Source organism: Xyrauchen texanus, chromosome 4, assembly GCF_025860055.1.
Source record: "Xyrauchen texanus isolate HMW12.3.18 chromosome 4, RBS_HiC_50CHRs, whole genome shotgun sequence".
Classification (NCBI taxonomy): domain Eukaryota; kingdom Metazoa; phylum Chordata; class Actinopteri; order Cypriniformes; family Catostomidae; genus Xyrauchen; species Xyrauchen texanus.
In genome coordinates this window covers 14,381,201-14,408,648 of record NC_068279.1, presented here as the reverse complement: position 1 = coordinate 14,408,648, position 27,448 = coordinate 14,381,201, and the positions used below count along the sequence as shown (strand labels likewise).

Genomic DNA, 27,448 nt, shown 5'->3' with positions numbered 1-27,448 from the left:
TATTTTGTATTGTCTGTTTGGCCTTCGCGTCAATCATACTATTTACCAGTTTAGTTCAGTTAAAGCCCATTAAACAAACAAACAAACAAACGATTCAATCAATAAAAAATAGACTTTAATATTACAATAATGTACAACTAAACGTTGTTGAAAAAATTAACCTGAGGAGCCCTCTCTACAATGCAAATAATCACATGGAAGAAAAACTTAAATTTGGGGAGCGGCGCTTAAGTTCTATATGGGTGAAGATTCACACATTTACCAACGTCATGGATCGAACCTTCGGGGTCTCGCAGGGGTGTCACTGGTTAAGTTTGTGTTAACTCATTCTAAATGATCAATAACGGTTCAGTGTGCTTAGATAAATTCAATAATACATGTTTTTTGTTTCGTTTCATTTATTAGTAAAGTTTGCTTTAATCGTTCCTGATCAGAGAGACCGCCTCTAATCTATAGTGTGAGCATGCGCATTGTGGACTATACTCAGTTGCGTAAACACGGAGTCTGTTGTTGTCAGGGAGCTGTGCAGTTTAATTATTGTGCTGTTAATTAGTAAAGGCTTCGCACATTTTCTAAGCAAAGTGTTCAAAATGAATGACGAGGACAAGAGAAAAAGCAAGAAGATGAAAAGAAAAATAAGTCCGGACGATTCAACTGCGAGGAAGAGACAGAAAATAAAAGACAAAAACGAGAAAAAGAGCGGTCCAGCTAAAAACACAGACGGTATCTATCTATCTATCTATCTCTCTGTCCGTCCGTCCTTCCTTCCGTCAGCTTGGGGCTTTAATTGTCTTGAAAATAATGTAGCAATTCAAGAAACGCTAAATATAGTTTAACACAGTTAAAGGATGGGCAAGGAGGAGTCGAGAACCGGCTTGTCAATATAAACCATATTTAATTAAACTCAAAACACACGAACATAAACACACATGACGGACATGCCCGTAATTCTCTCTCTCTCTCGAACCATCGTCACCGGCCGCCTTTATCCCTCGCGCGCCTCATCAGGCCGATTGGGGACCGGGCGCTTGATATTCCGACCCGGCCCCGCCCCCCTCTGCTCCACATATAGTTTCATCTTTTTTATTTTACTTTCTTATATATAAAGTTAAATATGACCTCATCCACCCATCCGTCTACCCTCTCTCTTTACTAAATTACATTTTGTAGTGTATACATATTTAAGAGATTGTGTTTTATTATGTGTTTTCCCTCTGATCTTCAGCTCTTGGGGTAAAAGTTGACTCCACAAAAACTAAGGTGAAGCATTCCGATAAGGAGAAGGAGAAAAAAGAAAAATCTGCCCACTCTTCAGACGAGAAGACAAAAAACTCAGATGGAGGCAAAAATACCTCTAAAGTAAAGACAAATGAGAAAGGACAACTTGTATTTAAAGGTGAACCTATCCATTTTGTGGTGCATTTCTCTGTGTCAGATGCAAATTTCACTATATTGTCATTCACTAACTAAAGTGAAACTGCACATTTTTCTTCTCTCTGTGGTTGCAGACCACCCAGAGTTCCAACCTAACATGTCGCCCAAAGAGGTACTGCAGGCAGGTAGTTTTGGGGGCACCTATTTCAGGCCTATCTACTCCAGCATTACAAGTATGGCTCTCTGTGAATTTCCAATCCAAAAGACAAATCTTATGTGTCATTTATAAAGCATTCATTCATGAAGGGTTTGTTTTAAACAGAGCAGCACTATAAAGACGTTTGGCAGGAGCTTCCTAAAGACTGGCTGGATGGACTGGACATACCTAAACAGGTATTATTCATTATCAATGAATTGTAATATAGATTAAAAAACATGTATGTAAAAACATTTTCTTAATGGGTCTCAAGAAGATAAATGAGCTGAATACACTCCTTTCATGCATATGTTTGATTTAATTGACTTAGTTTGTCATGATTGTAGTTTCCAGTAGACCCATTTGAGCTCAGTTCATAGGAAGTGGTTTATTAATATTACTTAATATAATCATTATTTATACCATGATTACTGATTGGCCGTTATCGGAAAAATGTACTTCATTTCAATTCGGCAGATTTCTGTCATTTGTGAAAGGATTTACCCATTTAATTTGATGCTCAGGGGTATGAGCATGTGATAAGTGACTCTCACACAAAAGATAAGGAAATCCATGAAATGTTATTCAGCCATAAGACCTTGCTTACACTTGCTAAAATTAGTTTGTATAAGATAGATTCCCATTGGTTAGTAAACACATCAGAAACAGCAAATTCAGCACCATGTTGGACTGTCTATTTTGGAAGTTTTTCTGTTTGTTTGTTTTTCTACCCTTTTATTCATTTGGCAGACACTTAAATCAACTTAAAGTGCTACTGGGACAAAATGGTTTATTCAGTCCAGTATTAAAAGGCCATGAAATTGTAATTTAACTGACCATACCACTTAGAGACAATCCAATGTCAAACCTGTATTTGTGGAAAGCATTTGGTTCTTGCTTGCCATAATGAGTACATGAAGTAAGGCCATGTAAAAACAAAAAAGCTTGCATTAGGAGAGCTTACTGGATAGTTTACTTTAAAACATATTCAATCTTAGGGTTGATTTACAATTTCTGGCTTTTGCATTTGTTCACCAGTTTAAACTACTGACCCATGTACATACACATTTGGGTTCAGTTGTATTTTACCTGACTGTATAGTGCAGGTGCATTTCATAGTGTTGTGTTTATCTCAGGTGGCATCATCAACATACAGGGAAATTGTGAACACCTATAAAGTGAAGTGTGGAGGCAGTCTAGAGATGTGGGAAAGCAGTGGGTGGATCGTGCCCCAGGACCCATATGGCTGGTTCCAGTGGTTCTGCAGGCAAGAGCTGCTACAATTTACTCTACAAATACATGGTCCTCTGTAGTGACATATTTTGAAAACTGAATGTGTTGTGATGGCAGCTGTCTGGTTTAGATACTTTGAAATCTAACTGGAAGAAATTGTTTTAAGATTCTCAGAAGTCACAGCCCAGTAGCAACAAACAGCTTAAATTAAGAAAGCCCTAATATATAAATCCTTCATAATTTAAAATTGTAAGGGTATTATCACTACGTTTTCTTCACTTAAGGGGTTTGTTGCAGTTAGTTGCAGTCTTTAGTTCACACATACGGCTCTGTATATATGCACTCTCTGGATTAAATTAACAATACTCGCATGCTCATGTTCTCTCTTCCCAGCAGATTTTACCAGGGCAGGCGCACAGAGGATGATGCGCGCCAGATCAGTCGCTGGGCCAAATGTGCAGGAGTTAAAGGTCGCTGGCGGAATAACCTCATCACAAAAGTGGTCAGGTCCGGTTGTGCTTACGACAACCACATCGTTTCCCCGGTAGTCAGGCAAACTCTACAGCACTGGGGCTACAAACTCACCTTGGATGACTACAAGGAGGGAGCAAAGAGAGTCAAACTCAAATAACATTAACTGACTCTGACAAATAGATCTAATTCAGTTGAACGCAAGGTGCAGATAGCACTGGCAATTGTGCAGGGAAATTAAAGGAGTAGTTCACCCAAAAAAAAATAATTATCTCATAAAAATTTCTTCTGCAGAAGATTAATTAAGAGTTTTAGAAGAATCTATCTCAATCACAGTTCTGTATGTCCATTGAATGCAAGTGAATGGTGACCAAAACTTTGAATCTCCAAAAAGCACATAAAGGCAGCATAAAAGTAATCCATAAGACTCCAGTGATTTAATCCATGTCTTCTGAACCGATCCAATCGATTCTGGATGAGAACAAACCAAAATGTAACTCCTTTATCTCTATAAATATTGACATCAGCAGTTTCCTTGGAGATCTTGATTTCAAGCTCAATTACACTTCCTAGCGCTCTGTGCATGCATCAAGAACTAGGAAGTGTAATCAAGCTTAAAATCATGTTCGCCTTGAGAATCGTGCCTTGAGACTGCAATGGCAAGATGTACAGTGAAAACTGAGTTAAATTTTGGTCTATTCTCACTCAAAACTGATTAGATCTCTTCAGAAGACGGATTAAACCACTGCAGTCCATGGAGTCTTATGGATTACTTTTATGCTGCCTTTATGTGCTTTTTGGAGCTTCTACGTTTTGGTGACCATTCACATTGTATGGACCTTCAGAGCTTATATCTCCTTCAGATATATTCTTCTAAAAAACTTTATTTGTGTTCAGGAGAAGAAAGAAAGTCATACAAATTTTGAATGGCATGAAGGTGAGTAAATTATAAGAGAATTTTCATTTTTGCGTCAACAATTCCTGACAAATTTGTTCCAAAAATTGCCTTTTTTTTTTGGAATTCAAAGCCTTTTGCTGAATGGACCTGTAGGAATATGACTTCTTTATCCATATTCAATTACCTCTGCACCCTGTAACTCGCAAGTAAATTTGTAGACTTTTAGACATGCCTTGGAGAAATTATGAGAAAGGATCTGGGATCGGATATGGGTGTTTTTACAATGATTTTATTGTGACAATGCTACTTTTTTTTCAAGGTTTATTTTTATACTTGCTGAACACGCACACATTGTTATCACTTATAAATGCCTCATGATATAACCTTTTTTTTTTTTTTAATGAAATTACAAACCTACTTTCTCTATGACATCTGAATGCAATTTATCAAAAGTACTAGACGAGTCCGCCGTGGTACTATTCTGTGAAACGACAGGGGGCAGCCCAAAGAAAATATAATCTGAATCAGCAGAAAATAGTAGTGAGAAGAAGTCATTTGCCAGTCAGATACCACTACTTAACATTTAACATTTTTACAAGAATCTTTGAAATAAAAGCATCAAACTGCAATCTGGTTTTGTTTTTATTCGATATTAATGTATCTGACAAATAGTTGCATCATGCCTTAAAAATGCTAATAGAATATTTATTGGCATTACTCGTACATTTAGAAATGCTACATTATTTTCACACAATCTATTCAAAACAATTTCAATGTAAAGAGCGTAGTCTGGTTAAAACTGAGCGAACAGTGCGCGCGGCGTCGCATATAAAACGAGGCAACATTGGCTATAATGTTAAACATGTTCAGATACCATACAAACACAATAAAATTAGTTTAATAATAGCAATAAACTAAATAAAGGAGGGGCTTCAAACATTTTAATTTATTTTCTTTTATTATCTTCGTCAGAAATACAATAAAATTAGTTTGGCAATTTAATTTTATGTATAACAAATCTTTAATAAATATAATAGAAGTTTGTTGCTTTTTATTACAAATGTTCTTAAGAAATAAAAAAACATTGAAGGCATAAAAAGATAACACAGCTTAATGAAAATTAGGTAAATTTGCCTTTTCATGAAACACGAGCAGAACAAAACTGTGTGCAAATCGTCTCTTGTGATTTTTATACTATTTGGCGAGGCGCAGACGTCGCGCAAGAAGAGCTAATCCTGCCGCTTTCACGTGCACATCTCTTCGCGGGATAATAATATTTTATTTATTTATCAGCTTTAATCACAGCCAATCATGCAACATTTTACTAACTCATAGCAGACTGCTATGACCCCCTGTCACCACACTTCTATAAATGTTTACATGCATATGTTACAGTATTTAAAAAAAAAAAAAAATGCACACAAACTATTCAAAATAATTTTAATCTAAACAGCCATGCTATAGTCTCTTAAATATCTCATTAAAATAAATGTCAATTTACACAATTATTGTTTAATGCTATGGCGGCAGGACACCACTTTGTTATAAGGTGGTAAAGAATGATAATTTACAGTACCCAATCCAAACGTATAAAATCAGTCTTAGAAAAATGTTAGACTACATAGTCTGCCTGTAGCCTAAACTTCCCCTCCTGCTTTAGAATGAATGTAGCCTTGTTTTTTTTCCTTCTCAGTAGTTATTGTTAGTAATATCGAAATTGTAATGTAGCCTACAAGTTAAAATGAATGAATGAATTTACAGGTGTGCAAGGTGTGTGCAGAATCTCAGGAATGCATCTTTGATGGGGATAAGCTCTCAGCTGCTCCATCAGAGCTACAGGGTGTGCCGTGCACGTTTTCACCCTAGCCAGTTCAAGAGGCCATATAATGTGTATTTATATTATGAAAATAATCAAATAGAAAATGCTGTTAGAAATTTTTTTTTGATTATCTTGTAGCCATGCTGGATTGAAATGGGATGCAGTGCCCACAAGGGTTAATGCCCCTAACCCACCGGAGTTAAGAAGAAAGCCACCAAAGTCATCAGGAGTTAAGTACGTAAGATTCTCATTGTATAAATACAGGGATACTGAGGGATCACTTTATCCATTTAGGAGTTGGTCTTATTGTCTGTTAATCGATAGTAATACTTTGCTGTATTGCTGTAAAGTGATTTTAGTTCATATTTTTCCAAATATGTGTGGGGGTTTTTTGTAGGCAAAAAGAGTCATTTTGTTCACCCATCAAATGAAGCCTCATCCACTGCAGACAGTGTTTCAGAGACAGATATCACAACACCTGATGCTGCTGTAGCAGAACCTTCGATGCCACCGACCACTGTTGCCACCAAAGTCATTGCCAAAAAACCATGAAGCTGCTGCCAAGGAACGTGCCCTGAAGATGAAGATCAGGAGTCTGAAGTCACAGGTGTGCAAGCTGAAGACAAAAGTGAGGAAACAGAACCGGCTAAAGAAGACCAGCATGGCAGGTGTTAATAAGAAGTCAGTGATGAAGCAGTTGAAGAAACTCTTACCAGCCAAAGCCTATGCTTTTGTGAGTACACAGATACGCATGTCTCAACGCAAGGCTCTTGGTTTCTGGTGGACCACTCATGACAAAGCTTTCTTCTTGGCTCTGCTACATGCCAGTCCAAAGTGTTACAGGCTACTGTTCAAAGTGTTTTCTATGCCATCTGTCCGCACACTGCAGAAGCTTATGAAGTCCACTGATTTGAAACCTGGCTTTAAACAAAGTATTCTTGCCACCATTAAGAACAACTCAGAGAAGACCAGTTGTGAGCTTGTGCTGCAGTTCAGAGCATATGCCTCCCAGGAGAGCCCCCAGGTCATTATCGACACAGACCAGATCTCAGATGAACATCGTTATACCTCCCAGTATAGTCCCAGGATAACCATCAGTTCTGAGATTATAGACGAACACAGCTATGCTAGAGTGACTACTGATTGTGGAGAAGCTGAGACGGGTTCCGTGCGGGGAATATGCAGATCCAGTTGTCACTGCTAATAGAGTCTGCATACATAAGGGAGTTTGAATGGCTGGCTCACTGGTTCAGTCAAAATAAACTGGAGCTGAACACGCTCAAAACAGTGGAGATGATAATTGACTTTAGGAGGAACACCCCAGCATCGACTCCGCTCACCATTCTAAACAGCACTGTGGCATGAGTGGAGTCATTCAGGTTCTTGGGCTCTACCCTCTCACAGGACCTGAAGTGAGAGACTCACATTGACTTCATTGTGAAAAAGTCCCAGCAGAGGTTGTACTTCCTTTGCCAGCTGAGAAAGTTCAAGCTGCCACAGGTTCTGCGGATCCAGTTCTACTAAGCAGTCATTGAGTCTGTCCTCTGCACTTCTAACTGTCTGTTTTGGTTCAACTACATAATCAGACATCAGAAGACTTCAAACGATAGTCCAGACTGCTGAGCAGATTATTGGTTCTCACCTTCCCACCCTTCAAGTACTGTACACCTCCAGAGTGAGGAAATTGGCTGGAAAATTGCTTTGGACCCCATTTACCCAGTACATTACCTTTTTGAACTGTTGCCTTCTGGCCAGCGCTACGGAGCACTGAACACCAGAACAGTCAGTCACAAGAACCGTTTCTTCTCTCAGGCATTCCCCTTATGAACATTTAAAACTGCACCCAATACTCTCCATTGTGGCAATACAAGCATGTGCATATTCAACAATTTGTTTATATTTATATTAATTTGACATATCCTACCTCTTCTGCACAATAAATTAAATCACCTTGCACATAACAGTATATAACATATTTGAACAACAGTATTGCTCTAATGCAGTTCCCCCTGTATATTTATCTGTTGTATCTTATTTTGCATTCATATTTCACTGTTTACGTATATATGTATATATCAAATGTTTGTATGTATATGTTGTACTAGAAGCTTCTGTCACCATGACAAATTCCTTGTGTGTGTATGCATACTTGACAATAAAGTTCATTCTAATTGCGCTTCCTTTGTTCAACGCTGGTAGGCGCTATCAGTTTTAATTGCACACCGTTATCTAACTTGTTTTACGTCATTTCCTGCCTCATTTCCAGCCAATGGAATCCAAGCAAATGGTTTGAAAACGATGGGAACCAATTAAACGGCCATAAAATGTGTACGTCATATTATTGACGTAAAACCGACCAATAGAAACTGCAAAGCGCACGCCGAAAAATCCAACCTTAGCCAATGTGCTGTTAGAGCAGGCAGCAGTTTCAGGTGTAAGGTGTCCCTCCCCCTGCTCTTTGTGATCAACGTTGCGCGTGTTACTGGAGCGGATTAAACAATTGTATCGAAGGTAATTAGACGCTTGCATTTCGTTTATAATTACTGTATATGATGCATGCTTTTAACTTAGATTCAGTGTGCTTGTGTGTATCAACTTGAGATCAGTCTCTTGTTCGCTACGTGGATGAGCGGTACGGCTAAGGCTTTGCTAAACAAACCCACGCAAATTGATGAAGTCAGATTATTGATAAAAGAACATATAACAATTTACACTCATGCATGAAGTAAGAAGACAATTAATAGATCAGATGTTTTACAATCCAGACGCTGTAGTACATTCGTTAATGACATCGCTATTGAAAACAAAGATATCAAATTGCACTCACAGACACATTCGAAGTGAACAATTCTACTAAACATCACACATTTAATTAAATAACACATTTGTGAAGAAATCAGACCATTACTTCAAATGCATCAAAATAATTACTCGCCAACAGAAAAATCACTCATATGCAATATGAGCACTTCGGCCTAATTCGTTCATACATTATCTAAATCAAACACAATTTATGTTAGTGAATGCGTGATGTGGCTAATATTGCTGGAATTCATATCAAACAAGCTCTTTTGTGATCTGATTGTTATCTAATCAAATTCACCGTGATTATTTTTTTTCAGCTATTTGGACTGATTGCAGTCTCCTGTTCATCTGTGTGGTTCACTGTGTTCCTGATGTTGATTGAGGGTATAATAAATGTGTACTATTAAAAAGTCAGTGGTGTAAAGGTGCTCTGTGTGAAACTAAATGGGGATCCAGCAACAACATCATTGAATTGTAGGGCTGCAACTAACGATTATTTTGATAATCTAATGACTATTCTGGTGCTTATTAGCTCTTAACTAACTATTCAGTTGTGCATCAACTTAAAAGGTTGTATTAACCGTGCTTCCTAACAATAAAGAGGTCAAAATCATCTTTAAAATACCTCCTAAATGACATTCACTGAATTAAAGGGGAAAATAGATTATTGTTATCAAGCGTTTTTCTCGTTTTCCATTTAAAATGATAAAAAAAATCCTTAAAACAAGAAACATTTACTTCAGAAGCAACATATGAGATATGTAGACTTTCTTTCAGAGATTGTATCTTGAATATGTGTATTTTTTCACTTGCCAGTGCATTAAAGACAAAATATATTTATATTCAAGATATATTCTCTGAAAACAAGTTTAAATATCTTGTGTTCTTTCTCAGGTAAATGTATCTTAATTTAAGGATTTAAAAATATAAAATGTTATATTCAACATTCTTCAATACATTTTTCTTCTGCAGTAGAGCTGCTAAAGTATATGTACGCAAGGAGTTTTAGATATTTATATTGGAAAAACCAAAAAAAGACAAATCAAACCAATTTTTTTGCATTGTATTATGGGCTAAGACTACACCCTCTTTTACATTTCTGTTCACTTCAATCCATCTTTAACTCACTAAAAACAAACTCTCTCTTAATAGATCTGCATATCTGCGATTTTCTTCACGATAAGGTACACACCGTAACACACAGTATATTATGATTCACTATGTTGTGAGCCATCATGTTATAATCTAGCTGCAGCAAGCGCGCGCCCGTGATGAGCATCTCTGCGTGACAGTGTATCAGCCGGGAGAAGTTTGAAACTCTCTCGCACTGTTTTTCACGTGACTTCTATAAGCGGCTCTGACTGCACAGAGTTTGCTTATTTATACAAACAACTTCCTTATTATTTTAAGTTTTATAAAGGATGCATTAAATACTGTATATTACACCAGAGTGTTTCCTTTTTGGATGCTCTGACAGGCAAGTTTTGCTCAAGCTGAATGCCAGGTACGGCTTCGCTTTATTTCACGTCAAAATGGCACTGCTTCTGTATTTACTTAAAATTTTTGTATTATAATTCCCTCATACTTCATGATCTACATCTCCTTAATCTGTTTGGATTTCACATTACGTTAAATGAGATGAAATGACTATTCAACAACGAATAGTTGTAGATAATGTCAAATAATCGTTTCAGCCTTATTGAATTGTAATACATAATTGAATGAGTGCTTTTTGCTGGTTTGCATTTCATTCTCTTGCGACATTCTGGATGTTTTGTACTGGTGATTCATGTTGTTTCTTTAATAGATGCAGGGCAACAGAGGACCACGGCCAGAGCAGCAGAACCACGGCCCTCCCCGACAGCAGCCCAACCCCCTGCAGGAACAGCAAGGGAAGCCATCAGGAGCCGACAGCAATGGCCAGCACACTAATGCTGCAGACCAGAGTAGCCCAAGTAAGCAACATATAAGTGTCTGTGGTTGAACCAATTGTGGTTCACAATATCAAAGTCTTATGTGATTTGTTCTCTATTTCGCTTATTAGCTTGGACGCAAAACTTAACAGCATACAGTAAGTTAATAAATGTAACCACTAAAGAATGACCAGCGGAGGCATGTTTTATGTAGGCAAGTAGGAGCATTTGCTGTCTATAAGCCTTTAAGAGCTCTGTATTTGTGTTATGATGTTGTATGGTGTGGTTTCTCTTGGTTTGTAGAGCATTTAGAGCACATAATTAGCAAGTCTGCAAATCTGGCTTAATATTGCTCATTAATGTGTTGGAAATGTTTCTCCTGCAGATGCTGCTTTCACTATAGACCTGCAGAACTTCAGGAAGCCAGGAGAGAAGACCTACACGCAGAGAAGCAGACTGTTTGTGGGGAACCTGCCCACGGGAACCACAGAGGAGGATGTGGAGAAACTCTTCTCCAAATATGGAAAACCTTCTGAGATCTTCATCAATAAGGACAGGGGATTTGGCTTCATCAGATTGGTGAGTTGGACCAGTCAGCAGTTTAAAATCGGTACTAAATCAGGAGAGAGTGACTGTGATTGTTCACAGAAACAAAACAACTGATATGATACAGCATAATCACAACTCTTTAAAAAAATAAATAAATAAAGCTTTGTTTTGTCACACGCAAAACCTTTTTATTAATAATGGGATAGTTCACCCAAAAATGAAAATTCTCTCCGAATTTACTCACCCTCATGCCATCCCAGATATGTATGGCCTTCTTTCTTCAGCAGAACACAAAGATTTTTAGAAGAATATCTCGGCTCTGTAGGTCCATACAATGCATGGTGATCAGATCTTTGTTGCTCCAAAAATACCAAAAAAGGCAGCATAAGTGATCCATAAGACTCCAGTTGTTAAATCCATATCTTCTGAACCAATCCAACTGGGATCCTACTGTCATTTAAAAACCTAGAAATGTCTAGGAAATTTTTATGTGATTTTACAAAAGGTGTGAAGAACTTTTGTCACAAGTCCCATCAGTGGTTGTTTTATAAGAGGTCCTTTCTCCAGCATGGACTCAATGTTGTGTGTTTGTTGTAGTGTGTAATCTAGTGTAATGTCCTGCTGGATCACAAGGGTTCTGCCCTCTAACAAGTGTTCAGAACTCACAGATCTGAATAAAATATCAGAATCTAATGTCAAATCGGTACATTCCTTAATTACGACTAAGAAAAAAATCATTTGTTGTGTATTTGAAATTAATCGCATGCTTTAATGCCGACAGTGCTAGTAAATAGTTATGCTCTGCTCTAAAATATTTCATTGACTAGAAATTGCTTTTCCAGAGAGCAATTTCTATAAAATTATTTGAAAAAGTATTTTTTCTCAGTATCAGAATTTATGAAAATTTGTTTGTCAAAAGGTGTGGGAAACCTAGTTGAAGAAAATGAAGTTCACTTGAACTACTTGTGATTGGATTACCAGAAACACATCTTAATACCACATGTAAATAGGATCTATGTAGCCTGTATAGTTTTAGTTTAACAATTGAAACATTTTATTAACCATAGCATTCCACTTAATTTTTAGGAAACAAAGACTCTTGCTGACATTGCAAAGGCAGAACTGGATGACACGCTCTTCCGTGGTCGCCAGATCCGCGTGCGTTTTGCCACACACGGTGCTGCACTGGCGGTTAAGAATCTGCCACAGTTTGTGTCGAACGAGCTCTTGGAGGAGGGCTTCTCCACGTTCGGCCCAATCGAACGGGCCATTGTCATCGTAGATGATCGTGGCAGGCCTACTGGGAAGGGCATTGTGGAGTTTGCCAACAAACCATCTGCCAGGAAAGCTCTGGACCGCTGTGCAGATGGAGCCTTTCTTCTTACTACGTGAGTTAGCCTGTCTGCTACACGTTTAGGGAGTACTTGTACAGTGAAGTCAGGTATCTAAGTCAATCTTTCTTCCCCAAACTCAGATTTCCCAGGCCTATTACCGTTGAGCCATTGGAAAATCTGGATGAGGATGAGGGACTTCCTGAGAAACTTATTAACAAAAACCCTCTATTCCACAAGTAAGTTTCTCATGTTCTTATATACAGTATATGCAAGTGATAATAGTCAGTGAGTTGCTCATTATCGCAAAATAAACCACAACGAACGGGTCATGTCTTGATAAAGGGGTTTATTTTGGAAAAATGACCAGCTGACTGTGAAGAACACATACTCGTCTGTTTAGCCTATTAATTCACTTTGTGTCAGAATTTCATTTAAAGAGTTTATTTAAAATATTTTATTACAAGATGAATAAAGCTAGCTCAGCTATTTAAAAAACAGTTGCCTGGGATGATTGTCAATAACAAATGTAAGGCATAGTTCACCCAAAAATGTATTATCATTATTTACTCACCATTATGTCATCCCAGATGTGTATGAGTTTCTTTCTTCTGAAGAAAACAAAGGAAGATTTTTAGAAGAAAATCATCTCTTTAGGTCCATATAATGCAAGTGAATCACTTAAAGGAAACATAAATTACATTAAAAAAACAAAAATTACATTTTGGAGCTACTTGGGTTTGATCACCATTCACTTACATTGTATTGACCTACAGAGCTGAAATATTCTTCAAAAAATGTTCAGTTGTGTTCTGCTGAAGAAAGTCACACACATCTGGGATGGCATGAGGGTGAGTACATGATGAGAGTGATGAATTTACATTTTTGTGTGAACTATCCCTTTAATAGCTGTTAAATATACAAATTTGACTACAGAGTTCTGCGATGTGACCAATCAGAATCAAGTATTCCAAAAAGCTGTGTAATATTGGTCTAAAACATCATTATTCTACTTGTTGATCCAAAATTAAAGCTCTGTCTCTTTCTTTTGCTCTTTTCTACTCATTCTTTGTATCTGTCTTTATCAGGGAGCGTGAGCAGCCACCCCGTTTTGCCCAGCCAGGCTCATTTGAGTATGAGTATGCAATGCGCTGGAAGGCTCTGATGGAGATGGAGAAGCAGCAGTACGAGCAGGTGGACCGAAACATAAAAGAAGCTCAAGAGAAACTGGAGGCAGAAATGGAAGCAGCACGACACGAGCACCAAGTCATGCTGATGAGACAAGGTGACCACACAAACGCGCACACACATTACTCATTAAAGGGATAGCCACCTAAAGATGGAGTTTGATCATTTTCAGATATTTTCGAAGTTGACTAATTGGCTTAATTAAACTGTTTAATTAAGATCATTTTGGTTTACCTGAGACCACTCAAACATGTTTGTTCAGGAACGTTAAGACACATTTCTTTCATTCAAATACAGCTAGACGGCATGACATTGAATGCCTGTCTCAAGGTGCATTTTTGAAAGTTGTACTTTATTTAACTTGCCGGATTACCTCTCTTTCAGATCTCCTGCGCAGGCAAGAGGAGTTGAGGAGAATGGAGGAGGCTCACAGCCAGGAGGTACAGAAACGGAAGCAGATGGAGCTGCGTCAGGAGGAGGAGCGACGGAGGAGAGAGGAGGAGCTCCGCGTCCACAGCGAGGACATGATGAGGAGGCAGCAGCAGGGACAGGGAGGCAACTTCCCTGAGAAGGTTAGTGTCCACATCACACTGCCTGGGCAACATAAATGTAGCTGTGTTTTAGAACCAATTTTTTTTTACATAATGAAGTAATATCCTGTTGTACATTTGCTGTTTCAGAGAGATCCAGACATGAGGATGCATATGGGAGGTAAGAATGAGACCACAATCTTTACACATCTGATAAATTTTGCAGTAACAAACTCCACATCTTACCCTCTCACCAGTGAACATAATTTTTTTTTTTTTTTAAAGGAATAGTTCACCCAAAAATTTAAATTCTCTTATTTACACACCCTCATGCCATCCCAGATGACTTTCTTCTGCTGAACTCAAATCAAGATTTAAAAAAAATATCACAGCTCTGTAGGTCCATACAATGCAAGTGAATGGGTGCCAAAATGTTGAAGCTCCAAAAGTCCATATAAGGGCAATATAAAAGTAATCTAGATGACTGGTGGATAAATCCATAACTTCTGAAGCTATATGATAGGTGTGGGTGAGAAAAAGTTCAATATTGAATTCCTTTTTCCTTCACTTTCTCCTGTTTTTGGAAATTCAGTCTTTGTGCATAACGCAACCTACTGGGCAGTGGGGACATTTTATGACAAAAAATGACTGAAATATTGATCTGTTTCTCACCCACACCTATAATATCCTGTCTGAACATGTGGATTTAACCACTGGAGTCATATGAATTACTTTTATGCTCTGTGTAGATTTTGGAGCTTCAACATTTTGGCACCCATTCACTGCATTGTATGGACCTACAGTGCTGAACTATTCTTCTAAAAAATCTTAGTTTGTGTTCTGTAGAAGAAAGTAAGTCATGGACATCTGGGATACCAGGAGGGTGAGTAAATTAAAAGTATTTTTGGGTGAATGATCCCTTTAACATGACTAAAAGAAAAAATGTTAAGATATATTTTACCCAAAAATGAAAATTCTCTCATTTACTCGCTCTCATGGCATCCCAGAAGTGTATGACTTTTTCTACTGCTGAACACACAAAGATTTTTAGAACAATATTTCAGCTGTTTAACCTGTTAACCTGCACCAGTGCGCAGTCGCACCGAAGAGTACCCCCCCCCCCCCCAGTTTAATGTTTATGAATAGATTTAACGTGAAAGAACATCATTAATCTTGGCAAACTATATATCATTTTAAAGGTGTAAGCCTCAAGCATCGATGATAGAGCTCTGTTTTTCGATGAAAAGCTTATAACGAATGTATTTCTTGCATTTATGTAAGCAATACAGATCAAACACTCGTAATCAAAAACGGAGTACATACCAGTAGTGTCGTAATAACGAGCCACACACGCATCCACTGCTAAAAGTTCCAGATTGAATGGAAAGGTGAGGGTCCACTGAATAACATCCCATAGAGCATTTTTAGTCCAAAGAAACAATAACGTTGTAACATCGATGGTTATTCCTTTGTTTACATCGAAGTTTCTTCAGGGTGAAGTATCATACTTGTCGGTTATGCAATACAATTATGCATAAAAACAGACTCCGGTAGCGAACGTTATATGGGTGTGTTGCTTAGAGTGTAATGAACAAATTAAGACCGCACACACACACACAAATACAAAGATAGGCAATATATAGGTCGAAATATCCAAACACTGCGGTCAGTTTTTTGACGTCATGATATGCTGATCCTATTGTTTTGTCTTTACAATGAAAGCCAATGAAAGAACTGAAATGATATGACTGATAGAAAATGTAGCCAAGCAGTGCACGATTCCAACGATATCCGGAAGTTTAAATTCCTCGCGAACAAGATGTTTTTTATTTATTTGAATCAGCCACTAACCTGCGAATTAGGCTGTGACCACACCCCGCCATTTGACAACAAACGAGCCATAGTAAAAGACGGTTCCCCAGTCAACATCTGTTTTCGCGTCTTACTTACTGGACGGATTATCTCATCAAATGGATCGTCAAAAGAAGTTTTTTCTGCTGAAGATGTTTTATTTGAGATCACTCGAAGCAGCGATGACTGAAATTGAGGAGTGAATACAGCGACGACGGTGATATGCTTGAGGACGGAAACATGGTCCAATTTTACATCGGTGAGTTGCTATGTAACATGCACACATTATACGTGTGTGTGTGTGAGAGAGAGAGAGAGAGAGAGAGAGAGAGAGAGTGTGTGTGTGTGTGTGTGTGTTTGTTTTCCCATTTGATTTATAAGGTAAATGCATTGTGGTCTGAAAAGATAAGGTACTGCACCTTATAAAACAATGGCTTGTCTGATGGCTGGCCATCAGTGTGATTGTTGATTCTATGTCTGACCATCCATATGAATGCTGTCTGTATCACTGGCCATCACCAGCCATTGAATGTTGAATGGGCTGACTATCGGTATGAATAGTGTATATGATGACTAAAATAGCTTGCAGTACCCTTCATAACATTTGGTCATTAGGATGCTTTTTGAGGTATCCAAGGAGGCTTCTTGGTACCTGGACATAGTCTTGGAAAAAATATTGCAGAAATCTCATTTTTCATAATATCTTCCTCAAATGTGAAATATAAACTGATGAGACTTGTGGCTTTCAATCAATTGCCTAACTGGATTCCTCCAGGTTGGTTCATTTATTTTTTCATAAAATAATGAAATGTTACTTGCAGTACAAATTATCTTCAAGACACTTTAAATTCTATAAATGTTTGTCTGTGTAAGTTTTTTCAACTTTTACATTTGGGTAATAAACTCCAAAGTGTCTTCTTTTTAAATATGTCTAAATTGTGCATGTAGAGCAAATTGTTCAGTAACTACAATTATTTTAGTTTGGGGATGTCATTTCTGGGGATGTGCCTCGGGCAGGTGAACAGAGAAATGGAACCAACATAGTCTTGGAAAAAAGCTTGCAGGAACCCCATTTTTCATTATATCTTCCTCAAATTTGAAATATAAACTGATGAGACTTGTGGCTTTCAATCCTTTACCTAATTGGATTCCTCCAGGTCTATTTTTATATATTTGTACATGAAATAATAAAACATTTTTTGAAGTTCACATTATTTATGAGGCACTTCAACTTTTATAACTTTTTATTTGTTTGAGCATTATCAACTCTGATTCATTGTTAGTAGAGTGCCAAGTGTCTTCTTTCCAAAGAGACCTTAATTGTGCCTGTGGTACACTGTTCTCAGGAGCTATATTTATTTTAATTCAGGTATGTCATTTTCAGCTGTGAGCCCCTGAGTGGGGGTGCAGGTTAACAGGTTAAATCCACACAATGCAAGTGAATGGTGAGCAAAACTTTGAAGCTCCTAAAAGCACATAAAGGAAACATGTAATTAAACCATAAGACTCTTTGGGTGAACTATCCCTTCAAAGCAATTACCCAAGTGTCACGCCAATCACGTAATCAATATATTTAGTAGAAATGTATGGTCTTTTCTTCCTTAATTTAACTTTTTGTTTTAGTTATGCTATACAGGTGCTGGTCATATAATTAGAATATCATCAAAAAGTTGATTTATTTCAGTAATTCCATTCAAAAAGTGAAACTTTATTATATTCATTAATTACACTCAGACTGATATATTTCAAATGTTTATTTCATTTAATTGTGATGATTAAAACTGACAACTAATGCAAATCCCAAATTCAGTATCTCCGAAAATTAGAATATTACTTAAGACCAATACAAAAAAAGGATTTTTAGAAATGTTGCCCAACTGAAAAGTATGAGCATTTACAGCACTCAATACTTAGTTGGGGCTCCTTTTGCCTGAATTACTGCAGCATTGCGGCGTGGCATGGAGTCGATCAGTCTGTGGCACTGCTCGGGTGTTATGAGCTCTTCTGCATTGGTGGGTCTGGCGTATCGCATCTTCCTCTTCACAATACCCCATAGATTTTCTATAGGGTTAAGGTCAGGCGAGTTTGCTGGCCAATTAAGAACAGGGATACCATGGTCCTTAAACCAGGTACTGGTAGCTTTGGCACTGTGTGCAGGTGCCAAGTCCTGTTGGAAAATGAAATCTACATCTCCATAAAGTTGGTCAGCAGCAGGAAGCATGAAGTGCTCTAAAACTTCCTGGTAGATGGCTACGTTGACCTTGGACCTCAGAAAACACAGTGGACCAACACCAGCAGATGACATGGCACCCCAAACCATCACTGACTGTGGAAACTTCTGTGCCTCTCCTCTCTTCCTCCAGACTCTGGGACCTTGATTTCCAAAGGAAATGCAAAATTTACTTTCATCAGAGAACATAACTTTGGACCACTCAGCAGCAGTCCAGTCCTTTTTGTCTTTAGCCCAGGCGAGACGCTTCTGATGCGGTGTCTTGTTCAAGAGTGGCTTGACACAAGGAATGCGACTGCTGAAACCCATGTCTTGCATAAGTCTGTGTGTGGTGGTTCTTGAAGCACTGACTCCAGCTGCAGTTCACTCTTTGTGAATCTCCCTCACATTTTTGAATGGGTTTTGTTTCACAATCCTCTCCAGGGTGTGGTTATCCCTATTGCTTGTACACTTTTTTCAACATCTTTTCCTTCCCTTCGCCTCTATATTAATGTGCTTGGACACAGAGCTCTGTGAACAGCCAGCCTCTTTAGCAATTACCTTTTGTGTCTTGCCCTCCTTGTGCAAGGTGTCAATGGTCGTCTTTTGGACAGCTGTCAAGTCAGCCGTCTTCCCCATAATTGTGTAGCCTACAGAACTAGACTGAGAGACCATTTAAAGGCCTTTGCAGGTGTTTTGAGTTAATTAGCTGATTAGAGTGTGGCACCCGGTGTCTTCAATATTGAACCTTTTCACAATATTACAATTTTCTGAGATACTGATTTTGGGGTTTTTCATTAGTTGTCAGTTATAATCATCAAAATTACAAGGAATGAACACTTAAAATATATCAGTCTGTGTGGAATGAATGTATACATTATCCAAGTTTCACTTTTTGAATGGAATTACTGAAATAAACTTTTTGATGATATTCTAATTATATGACCAGCACCTGTATATAATGCTAGATAATTCTTTTGTCAATACAATAAAAAAACCCAATTAGGATCCATTTGATTTTAACACTATTTATTTTTTCTCACTTGGGTTAAAGGTCAAGGAATGGCTAGGAACCCAATGGGTGGAAATCCCACCGCAGCAGGAGCTACCAGCTTGGCTTCCAACGAGGTACAGATCATTCTCATCCACACAATTTTCAGTACATTATGCAGAGGGTACAGTACAAGCTTCATTCTCTCTTTTTCAGCAGGGGTCTGCCAGTAATCCAACTGGTCTTCCTCTTCCCTTCCCTCGTCCTGGACCTCCTGTTGACTTTGGCACCAACAAACGCCGCAGATTCTGAGAACATCAGCCAAACATTGTTTTTTTTGTTTGTTTTTTTACACACTGTAAGATATTTTTAAGTGCAGACTATGGGTTTGTAGAGCCTGATAATGCATTTCACAAATGGGAATTGTGTTGGCAAAATATGTTTTAAACTTAGGCTAACATATACATTTTAATTTACTCCCTGAGATTTCCCAGCTCCAGGAGTCTTTAAGGGATCATTTCCAGTAACTCATCAAGCCCAGTTCTGGTATAATAGATCCTTTTGCTAATTATTCCTTTCTGAAGCATTTCCACTTCATGATGAGGGTTTATCTGTGCTATGGAAACAGCCCAAGTGTGGACATTCAGCTTTGTATAGTCCTATTTTCTCCATTTTATTTTCTTCTGTTTTGTATTTCACCCAGCAGTGACCTATTTCTATTTTAGAGATTAGCTTTTGTCTGTCTTGTCCTCTGAAACACCTGCATTTCTAGACAACTTTAAATAAATTCAGAACTACATGTTACACGGTCCTATGTTGTTGACAGTGTTCTTGGATAAAATTTCAGCCGCAATTTGTGATTCTTTATAGGGTATACCAGGGCTAAAGGCATACCTTAAGGAAAAATTGCTTTTTTTCTGGCCACAAAATGTAGAGATTGAAAAATAAAATAAAGTTCCTTTTATGGAATATTGTTAGATCAACAATTTTTGTAAAAATAAATAGGTTGTTTTGATTAAAATAGTTTTTAAAAAAAGGTAGCGCGGGGGCCTTTTTTTCCACTCTTTAGCCTCGTTGTACCCTACATGAAACATCACTAGGTAAGCTTTATTAAGCCATGATGTGGATAACATTAGCTGTTTTGCTAATGTAAAAATATGTATTAGTTTTACGTAAATAGCCAAGAATCGTATTTCAATCTCAGAATCGGCTTTATTGCAAAGTATGCTTAGACAAACACGGAATTTGTCTTGGTGACAAGAGCTCCCAGTGTACAATACAGCAGCAAGACATAGATAATTAAAAACAAAAATATTATAAAAATAAATAATTATACATATACCTACATACACTCACCTTCATACATGTACTGCAAATCTATTTTAAATCTGTTATATAAAGAACAAAAATACAGTATATTATGTACAGTGCATTGTATGTAATGGCTGGAATATGTTGGACAATATAAATAGATTTAACTGTGTATTGCACATAATTATTGCTCAATGGGGCAATTTAACTGTTCATGAGATGGATAGCCTGAGGGAAAAAACTGTTCCTGTGCCTGACGGTTCTGGTGCTCAGAGCTCTGAAGTGTCGGCCAGAAGGCAACAGTTCTAAAAGGTAGTGGGAAGGATGAGTGGGGTCCAGAGTGATTTTACCAGCCTGTTTCCTCTGTAAGTGTATAGTTCTTGCAGGGGGCAACCAATAATCCTCTCAGCAGTCCGAACTGTCCTCTGTAGTCTTCTGATTTCGTAGCTGCTGATGAAAAGAAAAAAATCAACAAAGTTGTTTCTCTTGTTGTGATTTAGTTAATCACGAATTATTCTTCTACCGGACCTACCAACAGTGTATGGAAAAGTTAATAAAAAAAAACTTAAAAGTGACTACAGAACCATCAAGGAAACGTGGAAATGGTTCGACCAAATGGACGCTATCTAGACTTGTGAGCATTTGGAGGGAGAGTGCCCTGGACTCAGCCACGATGGAGGATTGTATGTTTTGTTAAGTTAACTCTATACTCTGCTTTAAAGCTTCACTTTATTTAGTTGACCAGCTACTGAAAGCTTGCTTCTAAAACAACCATGCCAATTTAACTGTTACTCTAGTGTAAAATCACCATGCAACAACTGCTTTATGCAGCACAATGAGCTAGTAGCTAACAGCTAGCGGTTGTGTTATTGTTTTAGTCAATTTGTGTCATGTTTAAGATGTCACGGCAGTAGAGGCGGCGCAACTGATGATCAGCCTATAATCCCACCCATGCTGATGAGGCACTAAACTGCAGTGGAAATGCAAGCTCAGAAAAGTAAAGCGAGTAGAGTTGAGGCGAGTCGAACCATAACGTGCAGTGGAAAAGTGCCAAAAGTTCACACTAAGGACTTAGTAACTACTAGTTAATTTGTAACTAAGTCAGTGGTTGCAGCACCTGTTCTTAAGGCAATATTTAACTAGTAGGTTTTTTTTTTACAAAAAATTACTAAAGAAAACACTAAAGAAAACGGGAAATTCGAGGTAGAGCAAGGCAATAAAGTACATTTTCAAAGATACACTAAACAGAGATGGTCTACTATAAAAAAAAGAGAGATTTCCAAAGTTCTTTCAACTTGTTCTACTTAACTAATAGGTCGTAAGCTCTCCGTACAGTAACGTGTAGTCGCATAATATGATGTTTACCTGTATTGATCCAATAAACAGCCTTCAAATTTGCACACAGAAGTGTTAAAAAGCTATCAACTTCAATATGATTTTGTTGCTGTCTCTCTTTTGGAAGGCTGCATGCTAGGTAGGACACGTCCTTTGGAGGCTGCAGTATTCCGAGTGTCCTCCTTTAAGCAAGCCTTGTTTAAACGAGACAGCCTTTGTAGGACAAACAGAAATGGAACCTAACGTGGTTGCTATGATAGCATGCAACTCTTTAACGCCATGCGCTTTGAGTGAGATGGGAAGAAAGTCCCAGAGGTGGAAGCAAGTCACGCATGTTCAAGTCACAAGCAAGTCTCAAATGCAGTGCAGACAAATCAAGCAAGTCAAGTGGAGTCAGTGACTGACCTCAAGCAAGTCAAGTGGAGTCAGTGACTCACCTCAATCAAGTCAAGCGGAGTCAGTGACTCACCTCAAGCAAGTCAAGCGGAGTCAGTGACTCACCTCAAGCAAGTCAAGAGGAGTCAGTGACTCACTTCAAGCAAGTCAAGTGGAGTCAGTGACTCACCTCAAGCAAGTCAAGTGGAGTCAGTGACTCACCTCAAGCAAGTCAAGAGGAGTCAGTGACTCACCTCAAGCAAGTGGAGTCAGTGACTTACCTCAAGCGAGTGAGGTCAGTGACTCACCTCAAGCAAGTCAAGTGGAGTCAGTGACTCACCTCAAGGGAGTGGAGTCAGTGACTCACCTCAAGGGAGTGGAGTCAGTGACTCACCTCAAGCAAGTGGAGTCAGTGACTCACCTCAAGCAAGTGGAGTCAGTGACTCACCTCAAGCAAGTGGAGTCAGTGACTCACCTCAAGCAAGTGGAGTCAGTGACTCACCTCAAGCAAGTTGAGTCAGTGACTCACCTCAAGCAAGTCAAGTGGAGTCAGTGACTCACCTCAAGCAAGTCAAGTGGAGTCAGTGACCCACCTCAAGCAAGTGGAGTCAGTGACTCACCTCAAGCAAGTCAAGTGGAGTCAGTGACTCACCTCAAGCAAGTCAAGTGGAGTCAGTGACTCACCTCAAGCAAGTAGAGTCAGTGACTAACCTCAAACAAGTCAAGTGGAGTCAGTGACTCACCTCAAGCAAGTCAAGTGGAGTCAGTAACTCACCTCAAGCAAGTCAAGTGGAGTCAGTGACTCACCTCAAGCAAGTCAAGTGGAGTCAGTAACTCACCTCAAGCAAGTCAAGTGGAGTCAGTGACTCACCTCAAGCGAGTCGAGTCCTGATGAATTTCAAGTCAAGTCAAGCCACAGTACTAAAATAAATATGTATTTTTATATATATCTTTACATCATTTTTTTATATGAATTGTATAACAGTAATGTGTTATACAATATATGTATATATATAATTACGTAAATTGCGTTAATGAACATGCAGTGTTTTTATCGTGGGCACTTACAAATACTGTGCATACTTCTAGATAATTTATTATCCAAATTGTTTAGATTTTTTGAATTAACCGGTTAAAATTTATAACACTGCGTGTATGCTGTGTAAAAATGCGGTCAGATTTTCACATTGATCTAACAAAAACGGCAGATGGGCTGAATGAAAATGCAAATTTGCTCTCTGACAGTAGGTGGCGCTTATGCAGCAGAAATATAGCTGTTATCCTGGTAAGGCCTGTACACAAAGCAGCCATGCGCTTATAAACAATACTTTATTAGGCATTAAACCAGGGGTCGGGAACATATGGCTTGCGAGCCACAAGTGGCTCTTTGATAAAAATCAAGTGGCTCCGGGTGTCTCACCATTCACCAATTCATGAGCGATTAAAATTGACTAGAGATCATTTTCCAACAGAAAGTGTGGGTATATAAAAGTATTGCATTCAAGCGGCTTTAGTTAAAGTCTACAGAAGTCATAATCACTATGAGAGAACTCCAATTTCATCACGAGTCATTCTGTATATTTTATTATATAACACGTTTTAAATAAAGTGTTGTGACTGCAAATCTGCCTGTTATGTTTTTATATTGCCAACAATGTTTATGGTATATTATTGACTGTTGAGAAGGTTTAGAATAGGCACACACGGGTGAAAATTTCATCAAAATGTTGGGGGGGACAATAAACATAACAATTCTCAAGAGCAATTTTTGAAGGGGACACCAATAATACAGGCAAAATTGTACTTGCAAGGATACGTGTACACCGAGGAAAGCCTTACTACTATATACAGGTGAAACTCGAAAAATTAGAATATCGTGCAAAAGTTCATTAATTTCAGTAATTCAACTTAAAAGGTGAAACTAATATATTATATAGACTCATTACAAGCAAAGAAAGATATTTCAAGCCTTTATTTGATATAATTTTGATGATTATGGCTTACAGCTTATGAAAACCCCAAATTCAGAATCTCAGAAAATTAGAATATTACATGAAATCAATAAAAAAAGGATTTTAAATACAGAAATGTCGGCCCTCGAAAAGTATAATCATGCATATGTACTCAGTACTTGGTTTGGGCCCTTTTGCATTAATTACTGCCTCAATGTGGCGTGGCATGGATGCTATCAGCCTGTGGCACTGCTGAGGTGTTATGGAAGACCAAGATGCTTCAATAGCGGCCTTCAGCTCTTCTGCATTGTTTGGTCTCATGTCTCTCATCTTTCTCTTAGCAATGCCCCATAGATTCTCTATGGGGTTTAGGTCAGGAGAGTTTGCTGGCCAATCAAGCACAGTAATACCATGGTCATTGAACCAGGTTTTGGTACTTTTGGCAGTGTGGGCAGGTGCCAAGTCCTGCTGGAAAATGAAGTCAGCATCTCCATAAAGCTTGTCTGCTGAAGGAAGCATGAAGTGCTCTAAAATGTCCCGGTAGACGGCTGCGTTGACTCTGGACTTAATAAAGCACAGTGGACCAACACCAGCCGATGACATGGCTCCCCAAACTAACACAGTCTGTGGAAACTTCACACTGGACTTCAAGCATCTTGGATTGTGTGCCTCTCCATTCTTCCTCCAGACTCTGGGACCTTGGTTTCCAAATGAGATGCAAAATTTGCTCTCATCAGAAAAGAGGACTTTGGACCACTGAGCAACAGACCAGTTCTTTTTTTCTTTAGCCCAGGTAAGACGTTTGACATTTGAAGCCCATGTCCAGGACCCGTCTGTGTGTGGTGGCTCTTGATGCAGTAACTCCAGCCTCAGTCCACTCCTTGTGAAGCTCCCCCACACATTTGAATGGCCTTTTCCTGACAATCCTCTCCAGGCTACGGTCATCCCTGCTGCTTGTGCACCTTTTCCTTACACACTTTTCCCTTCCACTTAACTTTCTATTAATGTGCTTTGATACAGCACTTTGAGAACATCCAACTTTTTTGCAATTACCTTTTGAGGCTTTCCCTCCTTGTGGAAGGTGTCAATGATGGTTTTCTGCACAACTGTCAGGTCAGCAGTCTTCCCCATGATTGTGAATTCAACTGAACCAGACTGAGAGACCATTTAAAGGCTCAGGAACCCTTTGCAGGTGTTTTGGATTAATTAGCTGATTAGAGTGTGACACTTTGAGCCTACAATACTGAACCTTTTCACAATATTCTAATTTTCTGAGATTCTGAATTTGGGGTTTTCATAAGCTGTAAGCCATAATCATCAAAATTATATAAAATAAAGGCTTAAAATATCTTACTTTGCTTGTAATGAGTCTATATAATATATTAGTTTCACCTTTTAAGTTGAATTACTGAAATTAATGAACTTTTGCACGATATTCTAATTTTTCGAGTTTCACCTGTAGTGTAGCATGGAGACCGTTCCATTATCCTTCTTCTCAAAGTTTCTTTCTGGTTTAATGAAAAAGCTGACTAAAATGACCAAAACATTCTTCAAAACCATACATTTTTTGTAAATGCCTGAGATGCCTGAGCCTTAAAGCAAAGTGATTATTCAACGAGCCGGCATACGGCGCGCTACATAATGGGATAGTATAGAGCGCCCTTCCAAGGTGGTCCATGGTGGGGCGCTCATAGTACAAACACAAGCACATATCTTATGTACTGAGTTTTCTATGTGCTGATATGCATAAAAAATCCTTTAAGTCAGTCAGAGACGGACCTTGTAAGGGAGGAGATAATGCTCAGCATATACATACTCCAGTCCATTCTACAGTCAGGCTGATAGAATGTTGGAATGCATTTTTCTATGTACTGGCATGCATAAAAAATCCTCTGAGTCGGTCAGAGACGGACCTTATAAGGGAGGAGATAATGCTCAGCATATACATACTCCAGTCCATTCTACAGACAGGCTGATAGAATGTTGGAATGCAATGAGGGGACCTGTAGGTTATAAAACCTGATAAATGTCGAGGCGAGGCCCAGCCACCGCTGCACAAATATCTTAAATGGGTATCCCACTCGACCAAGCCCACGAGGAGGCCATGCTCCTCGTAGAGTGAGCTCTGACGCCTAAGGGGCATTGAAGGCCCTTGGCTTCATAAGCTAGCGCTATAGCATCCACTATCCAGTGCGATATTCTTTGCTTTGAGACTGCGAGACCTTTAGTGCGGCCCCCAAAGCATACGAATAATTGTTCCATCTGTCTGAACAGGGCAGAACGTTCCAAATATACTCTGAGCGCCCTGACAGGGCAGAGTAAATTAGTGTCGCTTTCGTCTGCTGGGGACGCTTTTTCTTGCGCGGCTCGAACGGAGGAGACGGCAGCACGGTGGAAGCAGGCTCGTTTGCGGCGAAGCGAGGCCCAGGGAGTCACATTCGGGGCATCCGCCCTGAATGAGAGCAGCTTCTGCATGGTCAGGTCCCAGGCAGCGAGTGCAGATAACGTGACGGTCCCCGTCAGGAAGAGGGCCTCTGCACGGCGCAGGTTAAAGGCATTTGGAACAACGCCTCGAAAATTGCTCTTTACTTAAATCAAAAGCGTCGCAGAGGCAAACACTTGTAAGTAAAAGGATATCAGTGATGCTGCGCCGGATGGCGTAGCAGAAAGCTCGGCGGCTGAAGGCGCAGCGTCCTCTTAGCAGTCCAGCTGTAGGCTTGTCAACGGCGGCGAAAAGACTCCAACAATCCGGAGGATCCAGCGAAGAGAAGGTCTTCGCTGAAGGAGATTAAATCTAAAGAACTCTCATGACGGAGCCTAATATATAGCCCTAGCCACGCCCATCTTGGCGGGCTCTGGCGCATGCGCCATGGTCGCGTTCAGAGTCGCCCGTCATTGGTTGAGCAAGTTGCCGCCAGCCAATGACCGAGCTGCCTCGCTCATTGCTGTATGCTGTGCAGCTGCAATGCGTTTTACATAAAGACTTCAATATTTCTGAGTTTTCCCATAGCGTAAGCTACTTATGCAATAGGAGAGACCTCTCGAGAGGGAACCCTCACATTGCAGAAGAAAGCTAAACAGTGCACATACCTTTGAGTTCGTGCAGGATATCAGCGA

The 27,448-nt window shown here is 39.1% G+C and overlaps 3 protein-coding genes across 6 annotated transcripts; all 3 read left to right on the top strand.

Annotated features, from left to right (window-relative positions):
* Positions 1 to 492: 492 nt before the first annotated feature.
* On the top strand, positions 493 to 5,133 carry zgc:113208 (uncharacterized protein LOC550591 homolog). The gene is made up of 6 exons (XM_052125727.1): positions 493 to 723; positions 1,226 to 1,396; positions 1,509 to 1,607; positions 1,697 to 1,767; positions 2,707 to 2,837; positions 3,200 to 5,133. Exons 1-6 carry the CDS (start codon positions 591 to 593, stop codon positions 3,432 to 3,434), a joined length of 840 nt encoding a protein of 279 aa, XP_051981687.1. The 5' UTR covers positions 493 to 590; the 3' UTR covers positions 3,435 to 5,133.
* A 14-nt stretch (positions 5,134 to 5,147) lies between these two features.
* On the top strand, positions 5,148 to 8,161 carry LOC127643140 (uncharacterized). Of its 2 annotated transcripts, none has more exons than XM_052125729.1 (2): positions 5,148 to 6,225; positions 6,389 to 8,161. In XM_052125729.1, the coding sequence occupies exon 2, from the start codon at positions 6,572 to 6,574 to the stop codon at positions 7,193 to 7,195; it is 624 nt and encodes a 207-aa protein (XP_051981689.1). In that variant the 5' UTR covers positions 5,148 to 6,225; positions 6,389 to 6,571; the 3' UTR covers positions 7,196 to 8,161. The 2 variants fall into 2 exon arrangements, with proteins under 2 accessions (XP_051981689.1, XP_051981690.1); XM_052125730.1 differs by having other exon boundaries at positions 6,202 to 6,225; positions 6,440 to 8,161.
* A 239-nt stretch (positions 8,162 to 8,400) lies between these two features.
* Positions 8,401 to 20,293, top strand: LOC127643134 (non-POU domain-containing octamer-binding protein-like). Of its 3 annotated transcripts, none has more exons than XM_052125721.1 (11): positions 8,414 to 8,502; positions 9,114 to 9,180; positions 10,604 to 10,751; positions 11,095 to 11,288; positions 12,345 to 12,646; positions 12,733 to 12,828; positions 13,678 to 13,874; positions 14,162 to 14,349; positions 14,458 to 14,488; positions 19,422 to 19,495; positions 19,575 to 20,293. In XM_052125721.1, exons 3-11 carry the CDS (start codon positions 10,604 to 10,606, stop codon positions 19,668 to 19,670), a joined length of 1,326 nt encoding a protein of 441 aa, XP_051981681.1. In that variant the 5' UTR covers positions 8,414 to 8,502; positions 9,114 to 9,180; the 3' UTR covers positions 19,671 to 20,293. The 3 variants fall into 3 exon arrangements, with proteins under 3 accessions (XP_051981682.1, XP_051981681.1, XP_051981683.1); XM_052125723.1 differs by having other exon boundaries at positions 19,578 to 20,291; XM_052125722.1 differs by lacking the exon at positions 9,114 to 9,180 and having other exon boundaries at positions 8,401 to 8,502; positions 19,575 to 20,292.
* Positions 20,294 to 27,448: the final 7,155 nt, after the last annotated feature.